The following is a 20,275-nucleotide window of genomic DNA, read 5'->3' as shown; positions in this document are numbered from 1 at the left end:
GGGACTCCAATACAGTGATGGAAGGAGTTAACCTTTTGCTGCCAAGACAGTGGTCCAGGATGCATCACTCTGCCTGGCAGTGCCATAAACCCATCTCAGCCTCTGGAGGTGGTCTGGGACTGCAACACATCTCCCAGTATGGCAGCACTGCCTGGGAACCAGCTCTCCTGACCGGTGCAGCAATACTACCTACCCTTGGAACAAAGAGAGCTGCTGCTGCATAAAATGAAAATATACATTTAAAAATACTCAATGCCTAAGGTCGATAATACAGATTGAATTAGTGACCTAGCACCCATTGTCTCTTTAAGATGGAGCCACAGCACGAGGATTAACACCTTCAGTGCTGTAGAGGCCATCTTCTTCATGTGGGACGAGGACTTTGCCCACAGTTGCAATCACTGTCACATCAACAATGGCAATAGAGCAAAAATCTGCAGAACACAAAAGTATTCCACAAAGGTAAATTTTATTAAAAGACAACAAGATTTATATGTAACGGCTTCAGTATAAGAATGTCTACAGAAGTGGAACATTGTACAGACAAAACATTAATTAGCAACACTGTTACGAATGAAATAAGGACTGAATTCTATTCAGCAGGCGATAATGCAGTCATTTTTCAGTCTTCTCTTTTACCCCGGGCCCACTCTTCCCCGCAGACTTTGCTTTACCAGGACCACCTTTTTTTACTTCTTTCTTTTTACTTCCACTAATTACGGTCTGAAATTTTTGTTTCTTGACTGTAGTCCCAGCTATGATCCCCCATTTTTTTAAGTTCACACTTTTTTTGTTGGGTTTTTCTTTCGGAGGGACTTTTTTCATAGACTTATTTACCTTCACAACGTCTTTACGTTTTTTATCCTTGACAACTTCTTTCTCCTTTACCACGATGTCTGGGAGTTTCTCCGGTTTCTTACCCTCGCCATCTGTATCGGTTTCACCGTCTCCCTTAGATCTCTTTTCTTTTAACTTACTCTTTTTGTCTTTAATATCTTTTGTTTTACATTTTTCCTTGATTAGCCCGAGTTTCTGTCCCTTAATCAAAGGTTTCTTTTTTACTTTTTGTACATCAGATGTTACTTTCTTCTCGCTGAATTTTCTCTTCTTGGGCACATTGTCTTCGCCCAAGCTGGATTCACCTGCATCCTTCAAACTTTTTCTTTTAGTTGCAACTTTCTTTGTCCCCAAGAGGATTTTTCCCTTGCTCCTGATCTGGCAGATCTTTACATGGTTTAAAAGTGATTTTTGGAAGAGGAATCTCTTTCCACAATGTACACATGGGAAGATACCATCATCCCCATGAATAAGTTTGTGACGGACAAGTATCTTCAACCGTGTGAATCTCATTCGACATTTTGGACAGGGAAATGGTTTTTCTTCAATGTCAGTCTTTTGCTGCTGCTCCACATCTTCTTTGTTGCTTGGGTTCTGGTCAGGATTACAGACCACGTCAGACTCAGAGTGCACTTTACTATGGACAGAGAGCTTTCCTTTGCTGGAAAAGAATTTCCCACAGTCCTTACAATGAAAAGGATGCTCTTCCATGTCTACACCAGGGCTCACATTCAGCTCATTGCTGGATGATTTGTGCACCTTACCATGAAGCACAAGACTTGCTTTGGTGGAACATATTTTATCACAATCTTTGCAACTGAAGGTCTGTTTCTCTAGGTCAACTTTGAAATTCTGCTCATTGCTGGAGGAAGACTTATGTACTTTCGAATGAAGGACCAAACTAGCCTTGCTGGAGAAGGCTACATTACACTCCTTGCAAATAAAGGACTTTTTAAGAATGCTATCACTGCTGGTTGACTTGTGCACTTTAGAATGAAGAACAAAACTGGCTTTGGTGGAGCAGACTTTATCACATAACTTGCAAATGAAGGTTTGGCTTCCAATATCAGCTTTGGTGTCCAGCTTTTTCTCACAAAAGGATAGAGACTTGTGCACTTTACGATGAAGAACAAGACTGGCTTTGGTGGAGCAGACTTTGCCACAGTCTTTGCAATTGAAGGGCTGTCCCTGCAGGTCATCTTTGAGAGCAAGATTCTGGTCATCACTGGTTGGTACCCTGTGTGCGGTGTGCAGCTTGATATGCAGAGTTAGACTGGCCTTAGTAGAAAATACTTTATTGCATTTTTTGCAGTGAAAAGGATGTTCTTCTACATTCTGTTCTTGGCTAATCTGCTCAGAGCTGGATGCCACCTTATGCACCTTCCGATGAAGAACAAGACTTGCCTTGGTGGTGCAGACTTTGTCACAGTCATGGCATTTGAAAGACTGGGTCTGCAGATTTTCTTTGCAATCAGTATTTGCCTGAACACCAGGTGAAATCTTAGAAGCTTTATGTATTTTACGATGGATGTAAAGCCTCGCTTTGCTAGGAAACATTTCTTCGCAATCCTTACAAGAAAAGGGACATTCTCCAGTGTGAAGACGTTCATGCACCACTAACCTCTCCTTTTGCTTAAAACTTTTACTGCAGATTGAACACTGATATGGTTTTATTAGTGAAAGTTGAACATTTCTATGTGTGTAACGATGAATAATCAGGCTGCCCTTTTGCCGAAATCTGCAAGGACAGTCCGGACAAGCAAATGGTCGTGTCCCTGTGTGTACACGCAGATGGACACCAAGATGGTTTCTCCTAGTGAAGGACTTATTACATTCTGGACAGTGAAAGGGACGATCTTCAGCATGGGTATTACAGTGAACATTCAAATAATGTTCTTTAGAGAAGCTTTGTGGGCATTGTGAACATGTAAATGGCTGGTCCTCAATATGACTTTGCTGGTGACTGATCAAAAGATCCACATTTGTGAAGGTTTGGTTACATTCCAAACAATGGTTTTCATCCTCTACTTTAATTGATACAGGAATAGTTGATGAGGTTGAACTAGGAATATAAGGCAAAAGTTGGTCCTCTTCAACTTTAATAATGTTCTTTTCTCTATACAAACACTTCCGGCCTTGTTTATGCACGCCACCAAGTTTTTTCTGAGGATTGTTTAGCCCTGAAGAATCTGGTTCTTTCAAACCTTGAAGCTGTACATCATCATCATCCTTGGGTAGAGCAGCAAGATCCGTGAAAATACTGCTTTTGTCATCAACAACAGGAGACAAGTTATTACTATGGTCTGGTTCTGAACTGGTGCTCTCAGGGTCTTCTTTTACTTCATGGTCACTTTTAAGATCCTCAAGACAAGTCAGGTCTTTCTTTTTTCTAGGTTTTCTTTTAAGACCTTTCACTGCCAACATGTTCATCCATTTAAGGTCTTTCTTGTGCTTGGTAATAGATTGGAATTTTTTATTTTTCATCTTTGGCTGCTTGACTTTAAGTGGAAGAGAACATTTGTTTGGACTGTCGTCACTGGATAAAACATTATCCTCATCAGCAGGAAAGCCTGGTTCTTTGCTGTGCAGTCTACAGATACGACATTTCTTTGACCAACGACCAGCTCGTCTCTTTTTCTGCAATCGACAACCACAAGACTCACAAAGTATTGCTGTGTGGCTCAACAGGTGAAGATTAAGGGACCTATTACATTTAAAGGCCTTGCCACATTGCGGGCATAATCGTGGCTTTTCGCCATCGGGCAGGCTCATGCTCTGGTCACTTATCTGTTCATCTGAAGAGGATTCAGTATCTTCTTTCTTACAGATCTCATGCTCATTTTGAGGAGGCTGCAACTCCTTGACAGATTTTCTTGCAGGAGTCTCTACACTATCTCCCAACATCAACTCAGGTTTAGTCGTTTGCGTTTCAGACTCTACCAACTGCTGCTTTTTAACCTTTTTTAATGATCTTTTTAGGTCATCAGTTAGATCTTTCTTCAGCTTGTTTCTTGGATCTTTGTCACCGTCCTGTGATGAATCGGACAGGTCAAATTGTAGTTCTGTTTTCTCTAGTTCAGCTGGAGGTGTAATCATTCTGTCTCTAATAAGCTTATGACAATGTTGACATTTTTTCACTGACTGCCTAAGTCCAAATCTGAAGCTTGCATCACAGGTACAGTACAGGGATTGTGTGCCAGAACGAACTTTCTTGCGCTTTTTTAGCACTGAGCTGAACAGCTCAGCTCCTCTCCTCACTCTTACATTCTGTAACTTTGCTTTGCGAAATTTACCTTTAGTACATGGTTTCTGGTGTGATTTTGCAGTGCTTGAAGTATTTTCATTATCCTGTAGCTCATCCTCCGGTATTATACTCTGGTTGTCAGACAGAGAAGTTACAGGATCCTCACTGTCGGACTGCAGACTGTCCTCACCTCCACTTTTCTCACCCAGAGATGTTCCTTCACCTTTCTTTTGTTCCTTGATTTGTTGAACACACTTTTGGCACCGCCGAGGAATCCGCCTAGTTTTATACTTTAGTCTCATTTGGCAGCCACATGTTAAACATTGGGGTAATGTGTGGCATTTCATGTGACCTGCAAGAAGTGCAGGAATTTTAAAGGACTTATCACACTTATGACACTTATATGCTTTTTTAGAAATAGGATCAGGTTCTTCCTGTTTAACTGAAACAGATGTATTATCCAATGATTTAACAGAATCTGATATTTCTTTTTGCATATGCTCCGCCTCTCGTTTGGTATTACAACTTGAGACCTTGGACAATACATTTTCATTTTCTGCTTTACTAGAAAGGTCTGTCTGCAGCACTTGGTGTAAACGGTCGCATGTTTCTTGCTTCGCAAAGTTCTCCTGTCTCTTTGCCAACAAACGGCACTTAAAGCAGAGTGGTGACCAAATTAATTCTTTCCTACTGCGTCTCACCTTTCGGCCACACTTCAAGCATTGTCCACCAACTCCCAACGATCCATCAGACATTTTCACATCAGATAAATCCTCTTGAGAGTCACTTTTTGTCAATGGTGGACCTTCTGGTAAGTCATGAACTACAACTTGGCTCTTGCACAATGAAACAGAATCTGATGCTTCGCTAATGGAAGTCTCAATATCCATTCTTGGTACCACAGACTTATTAGGTTTGCTCAATAAACTACTTGATTTTTCAAAATCATCTTCCCCATTGTTAATCTGGCAGCTCATTCCAGAGTCACTTAAAACAAGGTCAGCACTGGACATCTGATCAGTTTGTATTTTCTCAAGTTTTTCATGGGACTGGTACTCATCTAAGTTCATTTCTTTGCATTCCTCAATAATTCCATCACTGGAACTGCGGTCTTCTGACTGACTTAAGTTCTGCTCTTCAGGACATGGGGCCTTTTCAGCATCTCCAGTTACTTCAGTTTCAGCGTTTTTCTCGAATGACGATTCACTATTAGAGCCGCTTTCAGGAAAGGTAATCTGCTCATCAACAACTTGTTCATTCATTAGGTTTCGGTTTACAGGGGACACAGGCTCTTTAGCTTCATCATTCTGGTCACATCTTAAACTTCGTAAAAAATCTAGTTCCTGTGTAGGTGGAGTTTTATGAGCGCTCTCGGATTGTGCATTTTGATCAATTAAAATATTTTCTGCATCTTCACTTGAAAATGTTGTTTTGTAGCCATTCTGGGGTGCACCACTTAAGAGGACCTCTGGACTTTCTTTGTGACTGGTCAAGGATGAAACACTTCGGACTTCATAAGGAAGTGACTGTAAGCCCTCGTCTGCATTCTCTAAATTTATATTTGGCTCTGGTTCTCTATCACAGGAATCAACTGACCCCATGTCAGGGCATTCAAGTAAACTGGAAGACTCATTCTCATGAATTACCTTCATAACTTCATGATTTACTGGCGACTCCTCATAGACATTTTCTCCTTTAGCACGGTCATTACACTCATCTAACACACTTAGAGCATCATAAAGATTCATGTTAGGAGTAGACAGTTTATCCTTGTTAACTAGAATAGGTAAAGACGATTTCTCTATGGATTGTAGATCTTGAGTTTGCATATTACTTTGTTGATCAAATGAGTGACTTTGCTCTAGTTCTTGTACAAAAAGGTCACACTTTTCAGTCTCCATTTCATCAATGACATGGTTACTACCAGAATCTTCATCATCTCCTGGCACTATGTCCTGTACAAACATAAACACAGATGGGTCTTGATCTGGTCTTTCTTCAGTACTCACTCCCGGTTTCTCAGTGGTTAGCAAGCTCACGGTGGAGTCTAGTTCAGTATCTGCCACATCTCTGACTTTCTGATTACTGGTGGGATTATCCTTAGACAATTCATCATGACTTGATAGACTTAGGGCTGAATCTTTCTCATCAGTGTTTATTTGGTGATCAGAGATTTGTGGCTGTGGATCCTGCTTGAGGTCAATTTCATCTTTCTCTGGTGGTTCAGGATTACCCAATGAGCTTATTTCTAGATCCATCTGGTTAGTGTTGATGTGATTTACTGCATCATCTTCTCCCTGATTCTGCTGCAATGGGCCCATTTCACTTTCCAGTTCAGGAGTACCAGGAACCTGTGAATCATCTGGTTCATTTAAAGGACTCTCTACCATGTTATGAACTACATCAATGTCTGTTCCTTTTTCTGATACAATGTTTAGTTCACTGGAGTTCTGGATTTTCAGAGGAACTTCTAAGTGTGTATCTATAGGAGAGGTTTCTCCCTTATTAATAAAGTCTTTCTCAGTGTGGTCCGATAAGCCATTATCTGTCTGGTCGGTGAGAAGGGGTTCATCCTTCAGTGTATCTTGTTCCATTAAAGAGGTTTTCTTTTCAAGATCACTGCTGTCCATCGGCAACAGAGTATTGAATTTGGGTGAGCAAACCCGAGCGTCCATTTCAGAAAGGGAAACGTTTTCACAGAGATCTGGTGTTACTTTGTAAAGGTTTATTTCTCCATCAGGGTCTCTTGGAGCATCTTTATCCTTCAAATAGGAGCTCTCATGTGAACTGGACTGAGTCTCACACTTCCATGTTGTCCCTTTATCCTTCAGAGACTGTTCATCTGACTTTGCTAAAGCAAGATCATGCTCTCCTGTATTATTTTCTTGTTTTTGGATCTCTTGTTCATGGTCCTCTAGATTTGTTGGTCTACTGTTCGGATTATAATATACGTCTTTTCCAGATTCAGAAGGTTCCTGCTGTGTTCCCTCAGATGGCGTTTCATGCATCACACGGTCAGGTTTTATATGCCTAGCGGAGTGGGGAGACTCATTTTCGGTTTGCTGCTCATTCAGTTCTGATAAACATTCATCAAGATGACTCTGTACGTTTGCCTGTTCATCAGTATCCAATAAAGGCAAGTCTTTATTCTTACATAGAGCAGTAAGCAGCTCTTCATCCACTCTAGGTGACCGTTTCTGGTCTTCCAGCTCACATGTCTCGGTCTTACTGTTATCGGATATATGGTCCTCACTAACTATCTCTGACAATGCATCCCATTCTGGCAAGCAAATATTCAGGTTGGTCTTCAGGTGATTTTTGTCATTTTCACATGATGGGTCCATCTCCTCACTATCCTGATTCATATTCAGTAAAAATCCCATTTCATCCACTGAAACCTCATTCAACAAAGACTGCTCCTTGTCGTTGTCACACATCAATGCTACAAGTGTGTCAGTAGCACATTTATTCTGAAGACCTTTCTCCTGGTTATCAGTACTAACAGGGGTTTCAGGTGCTACCGATTTGTTCAAAGTAGAACTGCTTTCATCTTGTAAAACAGATGGTACATTCCATTGTTCATGTTGGTTTAATAGATCATCAAAAGGTATTGTATCCAAAGTGTCCAGCTTAGGTGAGGTATCCATCTGATATTTATGGCCAGTGCCAATATCAGGGTCATACAGATTTACCCCTTCCACAAGGGCACCTTGTGCTTTGCTTTCACAATCTGTCTGCAGTTCAGTAACAGACTGTCCACTGTCATTTATAAAAACAGAGTCAACAAGTTCACTAGTATTGTGATTTTGTAAAAAGTCCTTCTGGCCAATACTTGGAGGTTTCGAGAGAATATCATTAGAGGCATTCTCTGGGATCTCAGAATTAGTCTGATTTTTGAGCTGTTCATGAATTGGAACGCCATCTGTGTCCAAATTAGAGGATGCGGGTGCCGTGGGCATAAAAACCTTACTGAAGTGTAAAAGTTTCTTAGGAGAACTGCTGCCACTTGTCATAGGTTTGATGTTGCACAAAGGCAGATCCACCTCCATTTCACTATCATGTACATGTTCTCCAGATTCACATTCTTTTACTTGGAATAACAAGGAAGGTTGGGAAGCAGTTATGACAGGCAACACCTTCTGGTCAGTAGTATCGATGGTACGGACATCCTGTGCATCAATATTCTCCAAAGAATTTGTATGTTCTTCTACATTGGGGATTATAGGCCTCTCAGCACAACGCTCCTGCTCAGGATCACCAATAGTATATGTATTAAACACCTCACTTAGTATCTCAAGTGTGTTTCCAAAGGTATCCATAAGGTGAACGGTGGTGTCAGAAAACTTTGATATTCTCAACTCAAACCGGTTCTTTTTCTCAGGAGCATCCCCTCTCTGGTAAGCAGGAAGAGCGGTACAGTGGAAGCGTCTGGTGACACACTCATGAGGGGTAACAGCTTGGCAAACTTTTCTTTCGCTTCTAAATTTCACTATGGAGTTCAGGAGCTGGTCAGATGGTTTGTCAGGAGTGGGTGACACATGATTATCATCTGATACAATGGAGGAGGTGGCCTTGCTGCTCCTAGTTGATATGACTCGACAAGGTGTCTTAGTGACTAGTGTTTGGGAACCCCCATCTCCGTGGCTTCTCTCGTGCATTTGCAAGAAGACTTGGTGGTGGAAGCCTCTTCCACAATGCGTACATGTGAACTGTTTTTTTGTCACGTGACTCTGACGGTGACTGTTAAGTTCCAGTTTAGTGTCAAATGTTTCACTGCATTCAATGCACATATATTGTCCAGTGTCACTTTGGCTGCTTTGAATTTCATGGTCTGGTAAAGATACAGATTCAGGAACAAAGCCGTATCTCTTTGACGATCTAGTGCTTCTGCCTCTTGCATCCTGCATGACACCGGTATATTGTGGATGATCCTGAAAAGAGGCCACAAGTTATATCTCAACTCATTCAAGAGTCATGGCATAGTTACAGATAAATATAAAAAGAACGTTACTGAATAGATCATGGTATATGTTTCTGCAACAGCAACTTTGATAAAGGAGATTTAAATTAAGTTGTTCAGTTAAGGAGTACACAGTACTTGAGTAACCGTTCATGAGGTAAGTCAACTTTAAATGCTAATGAGGAAAGCTAAGGACTAAAAATGAGTGTAAACATTGGGTGCTACAGTGTACATGGCAGCAGCATCGGGCCATAAGGCAGATCTAGGCTCAGCAACCCATTAGGACATATAACCTATCTAGTATCATACTTACTCCTCACACAGCTCCAAAAGCTCCAGACAATCCCTCCAATGGTTCCCTCACGGTGAGTGAAGCTAAATGAGAAAAGACAGGACATGATTACCCATTAGGGTCAATCGAATTACAAGGCACAAAAAGGAATATGCCAGCGTCATACAGGTCATAAAATAAATTCCTAGAGGGCCAATTTAGAATTTTCTTGAGCAATTTCTGCCTGCTAGAATATCCGCTACTCAACTGCATAATAAGTAGAGGGCTACAGGTAATGGGATATTCAGCGCCGGAGAAGCCGGCCACACGACCATCTATAGTGGATGTGAGCACTCATCCTACAGAGCCGCTACATGCGCACAATTTTTTTAACCCCTTCCTGACAGAGCCCTTTTTTTCAAATCTGACATGTCTCACTTAAGTGGGGATAACTTTTTTTTGCTTTTACTTATCCCAGTGGTTTTGAGATTGTTTTTTCGTGACACATTGTACTTCAAATTAGTGGTAAATTTGGGTCGATACAGTCTGTGTTTTTTTGTGAAAAATACCAAAATATCGTGAAAAAATGGAAAATTTAGCGATTTGCAAAATGTTAAATTTTCTGCTTGTGAGACAAATAATCTTACCACTCAAAATAGTGAATAACTAACATAGACCATATGTCTACTTTATGTTGACATCATTATTTCAACTTCCTTTTAATTTTTTGGGACACTAGGAGGCTTACAATATGAATAGCAAATTCTCAAATTTTCAAGAAAATTTCAAACACTGATTTTTTTAGGGACCAGTTCAGTTCTGATGTGACTTTGAGGGACTTGTATGTGAGACACCCCCATAAATGATGCCATTTCAAAAACTGCACCCCTCACAGTATTCAAAACAGCATTTTGGAAGTTTGTTAACCCTTTAGGTGTTTCACAGGAATTAAAACAAAGTGTAGGTGAAATTTCAAAATTTCTTTTTTTTTGCAGATTTGCAATTTTAATACATTTTTATAAGGAACACAGTACATTTTACTAGAGAAATGTGACTAAAAATTGATTCCCCCAATTCTTTTGTTTTCATAAATATCCTATATGTGGCCCTAGTGTGCACGGTGACCAAACCACAGGCTTCATAATAGAAGGAGCACCTACTTGATTTTGGAGCCTCCTTTTTATGAGATTATTTTTTAGGCACCATGTAGGTTTCAAGGCACCATAAGATGCTAAAAGTTAGGAACCCCCCCACAAGTGACCCCATTTTGCAAACTACACCCCTCAGGGAATTCATCTAGGGGTATAGTGTACATTTCAAACCCCCAGGGGTTTCACCAATTGTGGTACAACTGGGCAGTGAAAATGAAAAATTATTTTTTTTACACAAAAATGCAGTTCTGGCTCCAAATTTGTCATTTTCAGAAGGTATGAAGGAGACAAAGCACCCCAAAATCTGTGCCCCAATTTCTCCCGAGTACGGCAATGCCTCACATGTGACCAAAAAATACCAGTTGGGTGCATGGCAGGACTCAGAAGGGAAGGAGTGATTTTTGGATTTTGCAGCTCAGATTCTGGTGGAATTTTGGTGGGTGCTATGTCGCATTAGCAAGACCCCCCAAGCACCAATACAGTGGAACCCCCCCACAAGTCACCCCATTTTGCAAACTACACCCCTCAGGGAATTCATCTAGGGGTATAGTGTACATTTCAAACCCCCAGGGGTTTCACCAATTTTGATACAAGTGGGCAGTGGAAATGAAAAATTACATTTTTTTACACAAAAATGCAGTTCTGGCTCAAAATTTTTCATTTTCAGAAGGTATGAAGGAGAAAAAGCACCCAAAAATCTGTGCCCCAATTTCTCCCGAGTACGGCAATGCCTCACATGTGACCAAAAAATACCAGTTGGGTGCATGGCAGGACTCAGAAGGGAAGGAGTGATTTTTGGATTTTGCAGCACAGATTCTGGTGGAATGAATGGTGGGTGCTATGTTGCACCAATACAGTGGAACCCCCCCACAAGTCACCCCATTTTGCAAAGTACACCCCTCAGGGAATTCATCTAGGGGTATAGTGTACATTTCAAACCCCCAGGGGTTTCACCAATTTTGATACAAGTGGGCAGTGAAAATGAAAAATTACATTTTTTTACACAAAAATGCAGTTCTGGCTCAAAATTTTTCATTTTCAGAAGGTATGAAGGAGAAAAAGCACCCCAAAATATGTGCCCCAATTTCTCCCGAGTACGGAAATGCCTCACATGTGACCAAAAAATACCAGTTGGGTGCATGGCAGGACTCAGAACGGAAGGAGTGATTTTTGGATTTTGCGGCTCAGATTCTGGTGGAATTTTGGTGGGTGCTATGTCGCATTAGCAAGACCCCCCAAGCACCAATACAGTGGAACCCCCCCACAAGTCACCCCATTTTGAAAACTACACCCCTCAGGGAATTCATCTAGGGGTATAGTGTACATTTCAAACCCCCAGGGGTTTCACCAATTTTGATACAAGTGGGCAGTGAAAATGAAAAATTACATTTTTTACACAAAAATGCAGTTCTGGCTCGAAATTTTTCATTTCCAGAAGGTATGAAGGAGAAAAAGCACCCCAAAATCTGTGCCCCAATTTCTCCCGAGTACGGCAATGCCTCACATGTGACCAAAAAATACCAGTTGGGTGCATGGCAGGACTCAGAACGGAAGGAGTGATTTTTGGATTTTGCAGCTCAGATTCTGGTGGAATTTTGGTGGGTGCTATGTCGCATTAGCAAGACCCCCCAAGCACCAATACAGTGGAACCCCCCCACAAGTCACCCCATTTTGCAAACTACACCCCTCAGGGAATTCATCTAGGGGTATAGTGTACATTTCAAACCCCCAGGGGTTTCACCAATTTTGATACAAGTGGGCAGTGAAAATGAAAAATTACATTTTTTTACACAAAAATGCAGTTCTGGCTCGAAATTTTTCATTTTCAGAAGGTATGAAGGAGAAAAAGCACCCCAAAATCTGTGCCCCAATTTCTCCCGAGTACGGCAATGCCTCACATGTGACCAAAAAATACCAGTTGGGTGCATGGCAGGACTCAGAACGGAAGGAGTGATTTTTGGATTTTGCAGCTCAGATTCTGGTGGAATTTTGGTGGGTGCTATGTCGCATTAGCAAGACCCCCCAAGCACCAATACAGTGGAACCCCCCCACAAGTCACCCCATTTTGCAAACTACACCCCTCAGGGAATTCATCTAGGGGTATAGTGTACATTTCAAACCCCCAGGGGTTTCACCAATTTTGATACAAGTGGGCAGTGAAAATGAAAAATTACATTTTTTTACACAAAAATGCAGTTCTGGCTCGAAATTTTTCATTTTCAGAAGGTATGAAGGAGAAAAAGCACCCCAAAATCTGTGCCCCAATTTCTCCCGAGTACGGCAATGCCTCACATGTGACCAAAAAATACCAGTTGGGTGCATGGCAGGACTCAGAACGGAAGGAGTGATTTTTGGATTTTGCAGCACAGATTTTGGTGGAATGAATGGTGGGTGCTATGTTGCACCAATACAGTGGAACCCCCCCACAAGTCACCCCATTTTGCAAAGTACACCCCTCAGGGAATTCATCTAGGGGTATAGTGCACATTTCAAACCCCCAGGGGTTTCACCAATTTTGATACAAGTGGGCAGTGAAAATGAAAAATTACATTTTTTTACACAAAAATGCAGTTCTGGCTCAAAATTTTTCATTTTCAGAAGGTATGAAGGAGACAAAGCACCCCAAAATCTGTGCCCCAATTTCTCCCGAGTACGGCAATGCCTCACATGTGACCAAAAAATACCAGTTGGGTGCATGGCAGGACTCAGAAGGGAAGGAGTGATTTTTGGATTTTGCAGCTCAGATTCTGGTGGAATTTTGGTGGGTGCTATGTTGCATTAGCAAGACCCCCCAAGCACCAATACAGTGGAACCCCCCCACAAGTGACCCCATTTTGCAAACTACACCCCTCAGGGAATTCATCTAGGGGTATAGTGTACATTTCAAACCCCCAGGGGTTTCACCAATTTTGATACAAGTGGGCAGTGAACATGAAAAATTACATTTTTTACACAAAAATGCAGTTCTGGCTCAAAATTTTTCATTTTCACAAGGAATGAAGGAGACAAAGCACCCCAAAATCTGTGCCCCAATTTCTCCCGAGTACGGCAATGCCTCACATGTGACCAAAAAATACCAGTTGGGTGCATGGCAGGACTCAGAAGGGAAGGAGTGATTTTTGGATTTTGCAGCACAGATTCTGGTGGAATGAATGGTGGGTGCTATGTTGCACCAATACAGTGGTAAGCCCCCACAAGTCACCCCATTTTGCAAAGTACACCCCTCAGGGAATTCATCTAGGGGTATAGTGTACATTTCAAACCCCCAGGGGTTTCACCAATTTTGATACAAGTGGGCAGTGAAAATGAAAAATTACATTTTTTTACACAAAAATGCAGTTCTGGCTCAAAATTTTTCATTTTCAGAAGGAATGAAGGAGACAAAGCACCCCAAAATCTGTGCCCCAATTTCTCCCGAGTACGGCAATGCCTCATGTGTGACCAAAAAGTGGCAGGACTCAGAAGGGAAGGAGTGATATTTGGATTTTGCAGCACAAATTCTGGTGGAATGATGGTGGGTGCTATGTCGCATTAGCAAGACCCCCAAAGCACCAATACAGTGGAACCCCCCCACAAGTGACCCCATTTTGCAAACTACACCCCTCAGGGAATTCATCTAGGGGTATAGTGTACATTTCAAACCCCCAGGGGTTTCACCAATTTTGATACAAGTGGGCAGTGAACATGAAAAATTACATTTTTTTACACAAAAATGCAGTTCTGGCTCAAAATTTTTCATTTTCACAAGGAATGAAGGAGACAAAGCACCCCAAAATCTGTGCCCCAATTTCTCCCGAGTACGGCAATGCCTCACATGTGACCAAAAAATACCAGTTGGGTGCATGGCAGGACTCAGAAGGGAAGGAGTGATTTTTGGATTTTGCGGCTCAGATTCTGGTGGAATGAATGGTGGGTGCTATGTGGCATTAGCAAGACCCCCGAAGCACGGTGAAATTATGAACCTAATATTCCATAGATGTGTGGTATATTTTAAAACACTCCTTTATACATAGGCCGGGTTTGTCGGGGCAAGTGTCACACTGGAAAATAGTTTGCTTTCTTATTCCCTTTTTATAGCAAACTTTGCACCTTTTTTGTGTCCTGCCCTTTTTTCCAGTGGAGGGGATTTCATCAGGAAAATGCTGCCCTGGTACAATACGGGGGCCAGTACTAGAAGTACTGGGGCCCTCTGCCTGCTGGTTCCCAAATATTAGGCCCTTTATGACTTCCTCTTGAAAGTGCATAAATGTCCCCCTCTGGCCGGTAGAACGGAATAGCACGTAAGCGTTATACAGTGCCATCTGGATGATATACACGGCCACCTTCTTGTACCAGATTTTTGTTTTCCGCAGGGCACTGTACGGCTTCAGTACCTGATCTGAAAGATCCACTCCGCCCATGTACCTATTGTAATCCAGGATACAATTAGGTTTTGAGGTGTGGGTACTGGTACCTCGTACAGGGACGGAGGTGGTACTGTCTCCGTGAATTGTTGTCAGTATAAGGACATCCCTCTTGTCCTTATATTTGACCAACAACATATTTTCGTTGCATATTCCCCTGCTTTCACCCCTTCTCATTACTTGGGCAATGTGCGTTTTTGGGAGGCCTCTTTGGTTCTTGCGCACAGTACCGCAAGCTGCTGTACCTCTTGAACCAAGGGCCTTAAACAGGGGGATGCTGGTGTAAAAGTTATCCACATAGAGGTGATAACCTTTATCCAGGAAGGGGTGCACTAAATCCCAGACAATTTTCCCACTAACACCTACGAGGGAGGGGGGGCATTCTGGCGGTTCAATTCTTGAATCCTTCCCTTCATAAACCCTAAACCTGTGAGTGTACCCTGAGGTGCTTTCACACAGTTTATACATTTTTATGCCATACCTTGCCCTCTTACTGGGAAGGTACTGGCGGAATTTAACCCTTCCTTTAAAATGTATAAGGGACTCGTCGATACAAATAAATTTTTCAGGGATGTACACCTCTTCAAATTTGGCACTGAAATGATCAATGACCGGCCTGACTTTGAATAGCCGGTCAAAGGTGGGATCATCTCTGGGTGGGCACTGTGCATTATCGGTGTAATGTATAAATTTAAGAATTGTCTCAAATCGAGCCCGGGGCATGGCCATACGGTAAAATGGAGTACTGTACAGAACATCTGTACTCCAATATTGCCTAATTTCTGGCTTTTTTACTATGCCCATATGAAACACCAGACCCCAAAACGTCATCATCTCTACTGCATCTACAGGGGTCCACCTAGCAAATGATGACGTGGGGTTTTGAGCAATAAACTGCTGGGCATATAAATTAGTTTGGTCCACCATTAAATTTATAAAATCATCAGAGAAAAATAATTTGAAAAAGTCAATTTCTCTGAGACCTGTGGAATCAAATTGGATTCCTGGCATGGCCAAAAACTCAGGAACCTGGGGCTCAAAATTGTCTGGTGGTGGGGTCCATACGAGATCAATTGTTGGGGGGGGGTCTCAGCTGCTCTACGGGGGCGTCTTTGAGGGGGTCCCTCATCACCAGAGGAGGAAGAGGAGCTTAAGGCGAATCCTTCAAATTCCCCGCTTGCATCACTGGCTGTGTCAGAGTCAGAAGCAAGCATGGCATATGCCTCCTCCGCTGAATACATTCTCCTGGATGACTGGGAGGACATTTGGGAGGACATTTGGGAGGACATTTGGGATGCCATTTTTATTTTTGTGTTACTGGTAGTGAAATGTTTCAACACGTGTATAGTGTAGGGGGGGGTACAAACTTTATTTCAATCCGGGGGGTATGTAGTGTGTAGTATGTAGTGTGTAGTGTGTATGTGGTGCAGAAAAAAAAAAAATACTTTATACCAATAAAACCTGCGCCCCCAAAAAGTTGCTGATCAGTTAAATTATACTGATCAGCACAAAAGGAGGGGGCAGCAGTCAGTTATATCAAAAATATATAGCACAATCTGTCACTATTTCTCTCTATCTCTCTCTCTCTATCTCTCTCTATCTCTCTATAACTATCACACTGCAGCAGCACAAAATATAGCACTCTGTCACTAGGCCTCTCTATCTATCTCTCTCTCTCTATCTCTCTCTATCTATAACTATATCACACTGCAGCAGCACAAAATATAGCACTCTCTGACACTATCTCTCTCTCTATCTCTCTCTCTCTATCTCTCTATAACTATCACACTGCAGCAGCACAAAATATAGCACTCTGTCACTAGGCCTCTCTATCTATCTCTCTCTCTCTATCTCTCTCTCTCTATCTATAACTATATCACACTGCAGCAGCACAAAATATAGCACTCTCTGACACTATCTCTCTCTCTATCTCTCTCTATCTCTCTCTATCTCTCTCTCTCTCTATCTAGCTAGTACACTGCAGCAGCACAATTTCACAGGAAGGCACAAGTAGCAACAGGATCCAGGAAGCAGTGATGAAGCAGCGATCAGGTAAGTATGGAGCAAGTATGGAGCAAGGTTCTGGTCAGTATGGCGGCAGGGGGGTACGGTGACCGCACTGCACGCTATTCCAGACCGGAATGGCGTCTGCAGTGCAGTCACCGTTAGTTTAAATCCCCCTCCTTGGCTGTGATTGGTCCGTCGGTCCGACGAACCAATCACGGCCTTTGGGGGCGGGCGGGGTGAGGTGGGGTGACACCAGTGTCACCCTTACACCCCGCGGTGATTGGTGCTGTACTTTACAGCACCAATCACCTCTGATCCCGTGTCACCGGCGAACGTTATTCGCCGGTGACACAGGAAAACGCTGTAATTGGCTGTTCACACTGAACAGCCAATCACAGCGATCGCCGACGGGGGGGCGGCATCGCAGCCCCCCCTGGGCATGCACGGACATGTCTGCTGTCAGGGACAGCAGACATGTTGAAACTGTCACCGCGTCTATAGACGCGGTGACAGTTTAAATCCATGACGTACATTTACGCCATGTGTCGGGAAGTGCTTCCCGACCATGACGTAAATGTACGTCAAATGTCGGGAAGGGGTTAAAATGAGACTTTGAAATTATATTTGATCAAAAACTATATTAAAAAAATAAAATAAAGTACAGTTTTGGAGAAAAGAGAAGGCACAGAGAAAGAGGAGCAGCTGTATTATAGGAAACCCCAGCGAGCGTCTTCCCAACAGCTTCTCATTTCTACTGTAAGCCATCCCATGGAGTAGTTCTACAGATATGGGACATATACACAGCTAATATATAATCAGCTAATTATGTAGCAACTACTCAAAGCTTAAAAATACGCACATGGCCAAGAGGTTCAGTTGCTCAGTGCGGACATTAGAATTGGGAAGAATGGGGATTTGAGCGAAAGGTGATGGAACGATTGTATGAAGTCAGGGTGGGTTGAGCATCTCATATACATTAGTATTTGGGTTTTTTCCCACAGAACAGTTTGCAGACTTCACAGAAAATAGCATACCAAGCAAAAAAAACAGAGGTAAGCAAGGAATAGCCAGACCGGTGCCTGCTAACAGGAGGGTCAACCCATACAAAGCGCTCCCACACCGGTTGGCAGCCATATTGAAATCATGACAGAGCAATTTTCATGTTTGTAAACATTTATGCAAATCTCTCAATACGGAGATAATTAGTAGTTGGGTCCCAGAGCAGCACTTCGGCCGTAATAGTTAGTCCCAGTGCCTGATCCATATTGTAACTATACCGTACATTTACCCCCACAACATGGAAGGAGACAGACTCTGGAATAAAAGTTCTTCTTCATACTATACTACAGTGCTGGTTTGGTCTCCTCCCAGGTCGTGCGGGCAAGTGTATTGTATGCATGTACAGGTGCTGCGAATACTCTCCGGATGCACTGTGTAGTCTCTCCCCCCCCTTTTAAAATGTATTTAATTTATAATTATATTTATGATTATTTATTTGTATTGGTACTTCAGCCCCAGCACCAAGCTGAGGGAATGGCACCCTGAGGCACATTTTCCCAAATATGTTCTTGTTGGACCCTTTTTTTAACCATTAGAGTGACATAATAGAATCTGTATCAAACCAATTATATAGACCAAACTTTGTGGTGAAAAATTATTTTTTTCACTTGGGCTGCCCCAAAACGTTGGTGGATTGTTCCATGTGTTTCTAAATATACGCTTTGAAAAGACCTTGGAGTGCCAGTCTTCTTTTCCACCCTTATCCTACACCAGGACGGGCACCCAGGGCAGTATACCCATAGGAGGGAGTGCCGGGCCGCAACAGTGCAGCATCAAGCGGGGATGAAAGGGGTGGGGGGGGGGGGGGACACAGGACATTAAATACATTCCATTGAGACATTATACACATTCCATTGAGAGAATTTACACATCACTTGCGGGGATCACATGCCCACCGAGCTGCACTGCGCCTAGGCAGCTATCCGCGGCACCACTGGTCATTGCAGCAAGCCAGGCTGGTGACAGCATGAGCAAAGACATCACAGATTATAGCAAGGACAGTACAGTGATCACACGGGAGACATGGAATACATATTGCGGAGTGCACAGCTCCTAGGCAGACATTTGCGGTGCCATCTTGAATACAACCTGGAAATGCCCCAGGTAAATAGTCTGCCGCCAATTATGAAGGAGTTTGCGCACTAATAAGCGCTAGGAGCAATGCTCCCAGTATATTCCGCAGTAAGCTGCCATACTATAAGGACTGTCATTAGAGGTTACATTATGGGCCATGTTCCGGATCTCAACCACTGTACAGTCTATGTAGGGGTCATGTGTTGTCAATAGCAACATATCAGCACATGGAGACCAACTGCGCAGCGCTTCCCCCACACACTCTGCACCATCCTCTGTACTGTGCCTCCTGCACCCCATCACCGGATCTCCCCTCCCGTCTCCCATCACCGGATCTCCTCTCCCGCCTCCCCCCAGCGCCGGTCAGGCGCCCGCACCCCCAGCACCGGATCTCCCCTCCCGTCTCCCCCCATCACCGGATCTCCCCTCCCGTCTCCCCCCATCACCGGATCTCCCCTCCCGTCTCCCCCCAGCACCGGATCTCCCCTCCCGTCTCTCCCAGCGCCGGTCAGGCGCCCTCACCCCGAATCTCCCCTCCCGTCTCCCATCACCGGATCTCCCCTCCCGTCTCCCCCCAGCGCCGGTCAGGCGCCCGCACCCCCAGCACCGGATCTCCCCTCCCGTCTCCCCCCATCACCGCATCTCCCCTCCCGTCTCCCCCCAGCACCGGATCTCCCCTCCCGTCTCTCCCAGCGCCGGTCAGGCGCCCTCACCCCGAATCTCCCCTCCCGTCTCCCCCCATCACCGGATCTCCCCTCCCGTCTCCCCCCATCACCGGATCTCCCCTCCCGCACCCCCAGCACCGGATCTCCCCTCCCGCCTCCCCCCAGCACCGGGCAGACATGGCGGGTACGGTGACCCTATTACCTCAGAGCCTCGCTGCCTCCCGTAGTAATAAGACGATTTCTCACTGAAATCCGGAAGAACACACGAACGAACAATCTTATCAGCAGATCCCACAAAGGATGCCGGGAAAAGACGTAGTGGGCGGTGCTACACCTGTCATGGCGACGAGTCCTCCACAGAAGCATCCATCTGGCGCCATTGTCTTGAAGACCAAATGATATTAAACAACAACAAAATGGCTCCCTCAGCGGGTTCTCGTTCCTCGCAGTGTCTGAGAGTGAGGTGACTGGAGAGACTGGTATGTCTGCAAGGCTGGAATCAGCTTCTTCTTCACAACATTCAGCGTTACAAGGGTTAAATGAACCATACCTCACAACTTTTTTTTTTTTGAGGTTTTTGCAGTATTTAGAGTGCGATACGTAC

The 20,275-nt window shown here is 43.6% G+C and overlaps 1 protein-coding gene across 1 annotated transcript; it reads right to left on the bottom strand.

The window, feature by feature from the left end:
• Window positions 1-450: 450 nt before the first annotated feature.
• Window positions 451-20,047, bottom strand: LOC146079843 (uncharacterized). Its single transcript, XM_083186481.1, has 3 exons — window positions 19,874-20,047; window positions 9,355-9,416; window positions 451-9,012 (listed from the first exon to the last, which is right to left on the bottom strand). Exon 3 carries the CDS (start codon window positions 8,986-8,988, stop codon window positions 616-618), a length of 8,373 nt encoding a protein of 2,790 aa, XP_083042607.1. The 5' UTR covers window positions 8,989-9,012; window positions 9,355-9,416; window positions 19,874-20,047; the 3' UTR covers window positions 451-615.
• Window positions 20,048-20,275: the final 228 nt, after the last annotated feature.

Source organism: Crinia signifera, chromosome 5 (assembly GCF_055691185.1).
Source record: "Crinia signifera chromosome 5, ASM5569118v1, whole genome shotgun sequence".
In the NCBI taxonomy this organism is placed as follows: Eukaryota; Metazoa; Chordata; class Amphibia; order Anura; family Myobatrachidae; genus Crinia; species Crinia signifera.
The sequence above is the reverse complement of the archived record's forward strand: the minus strand, read 5'-3'. Positions and strand labels throughout refer to the sequence as shown.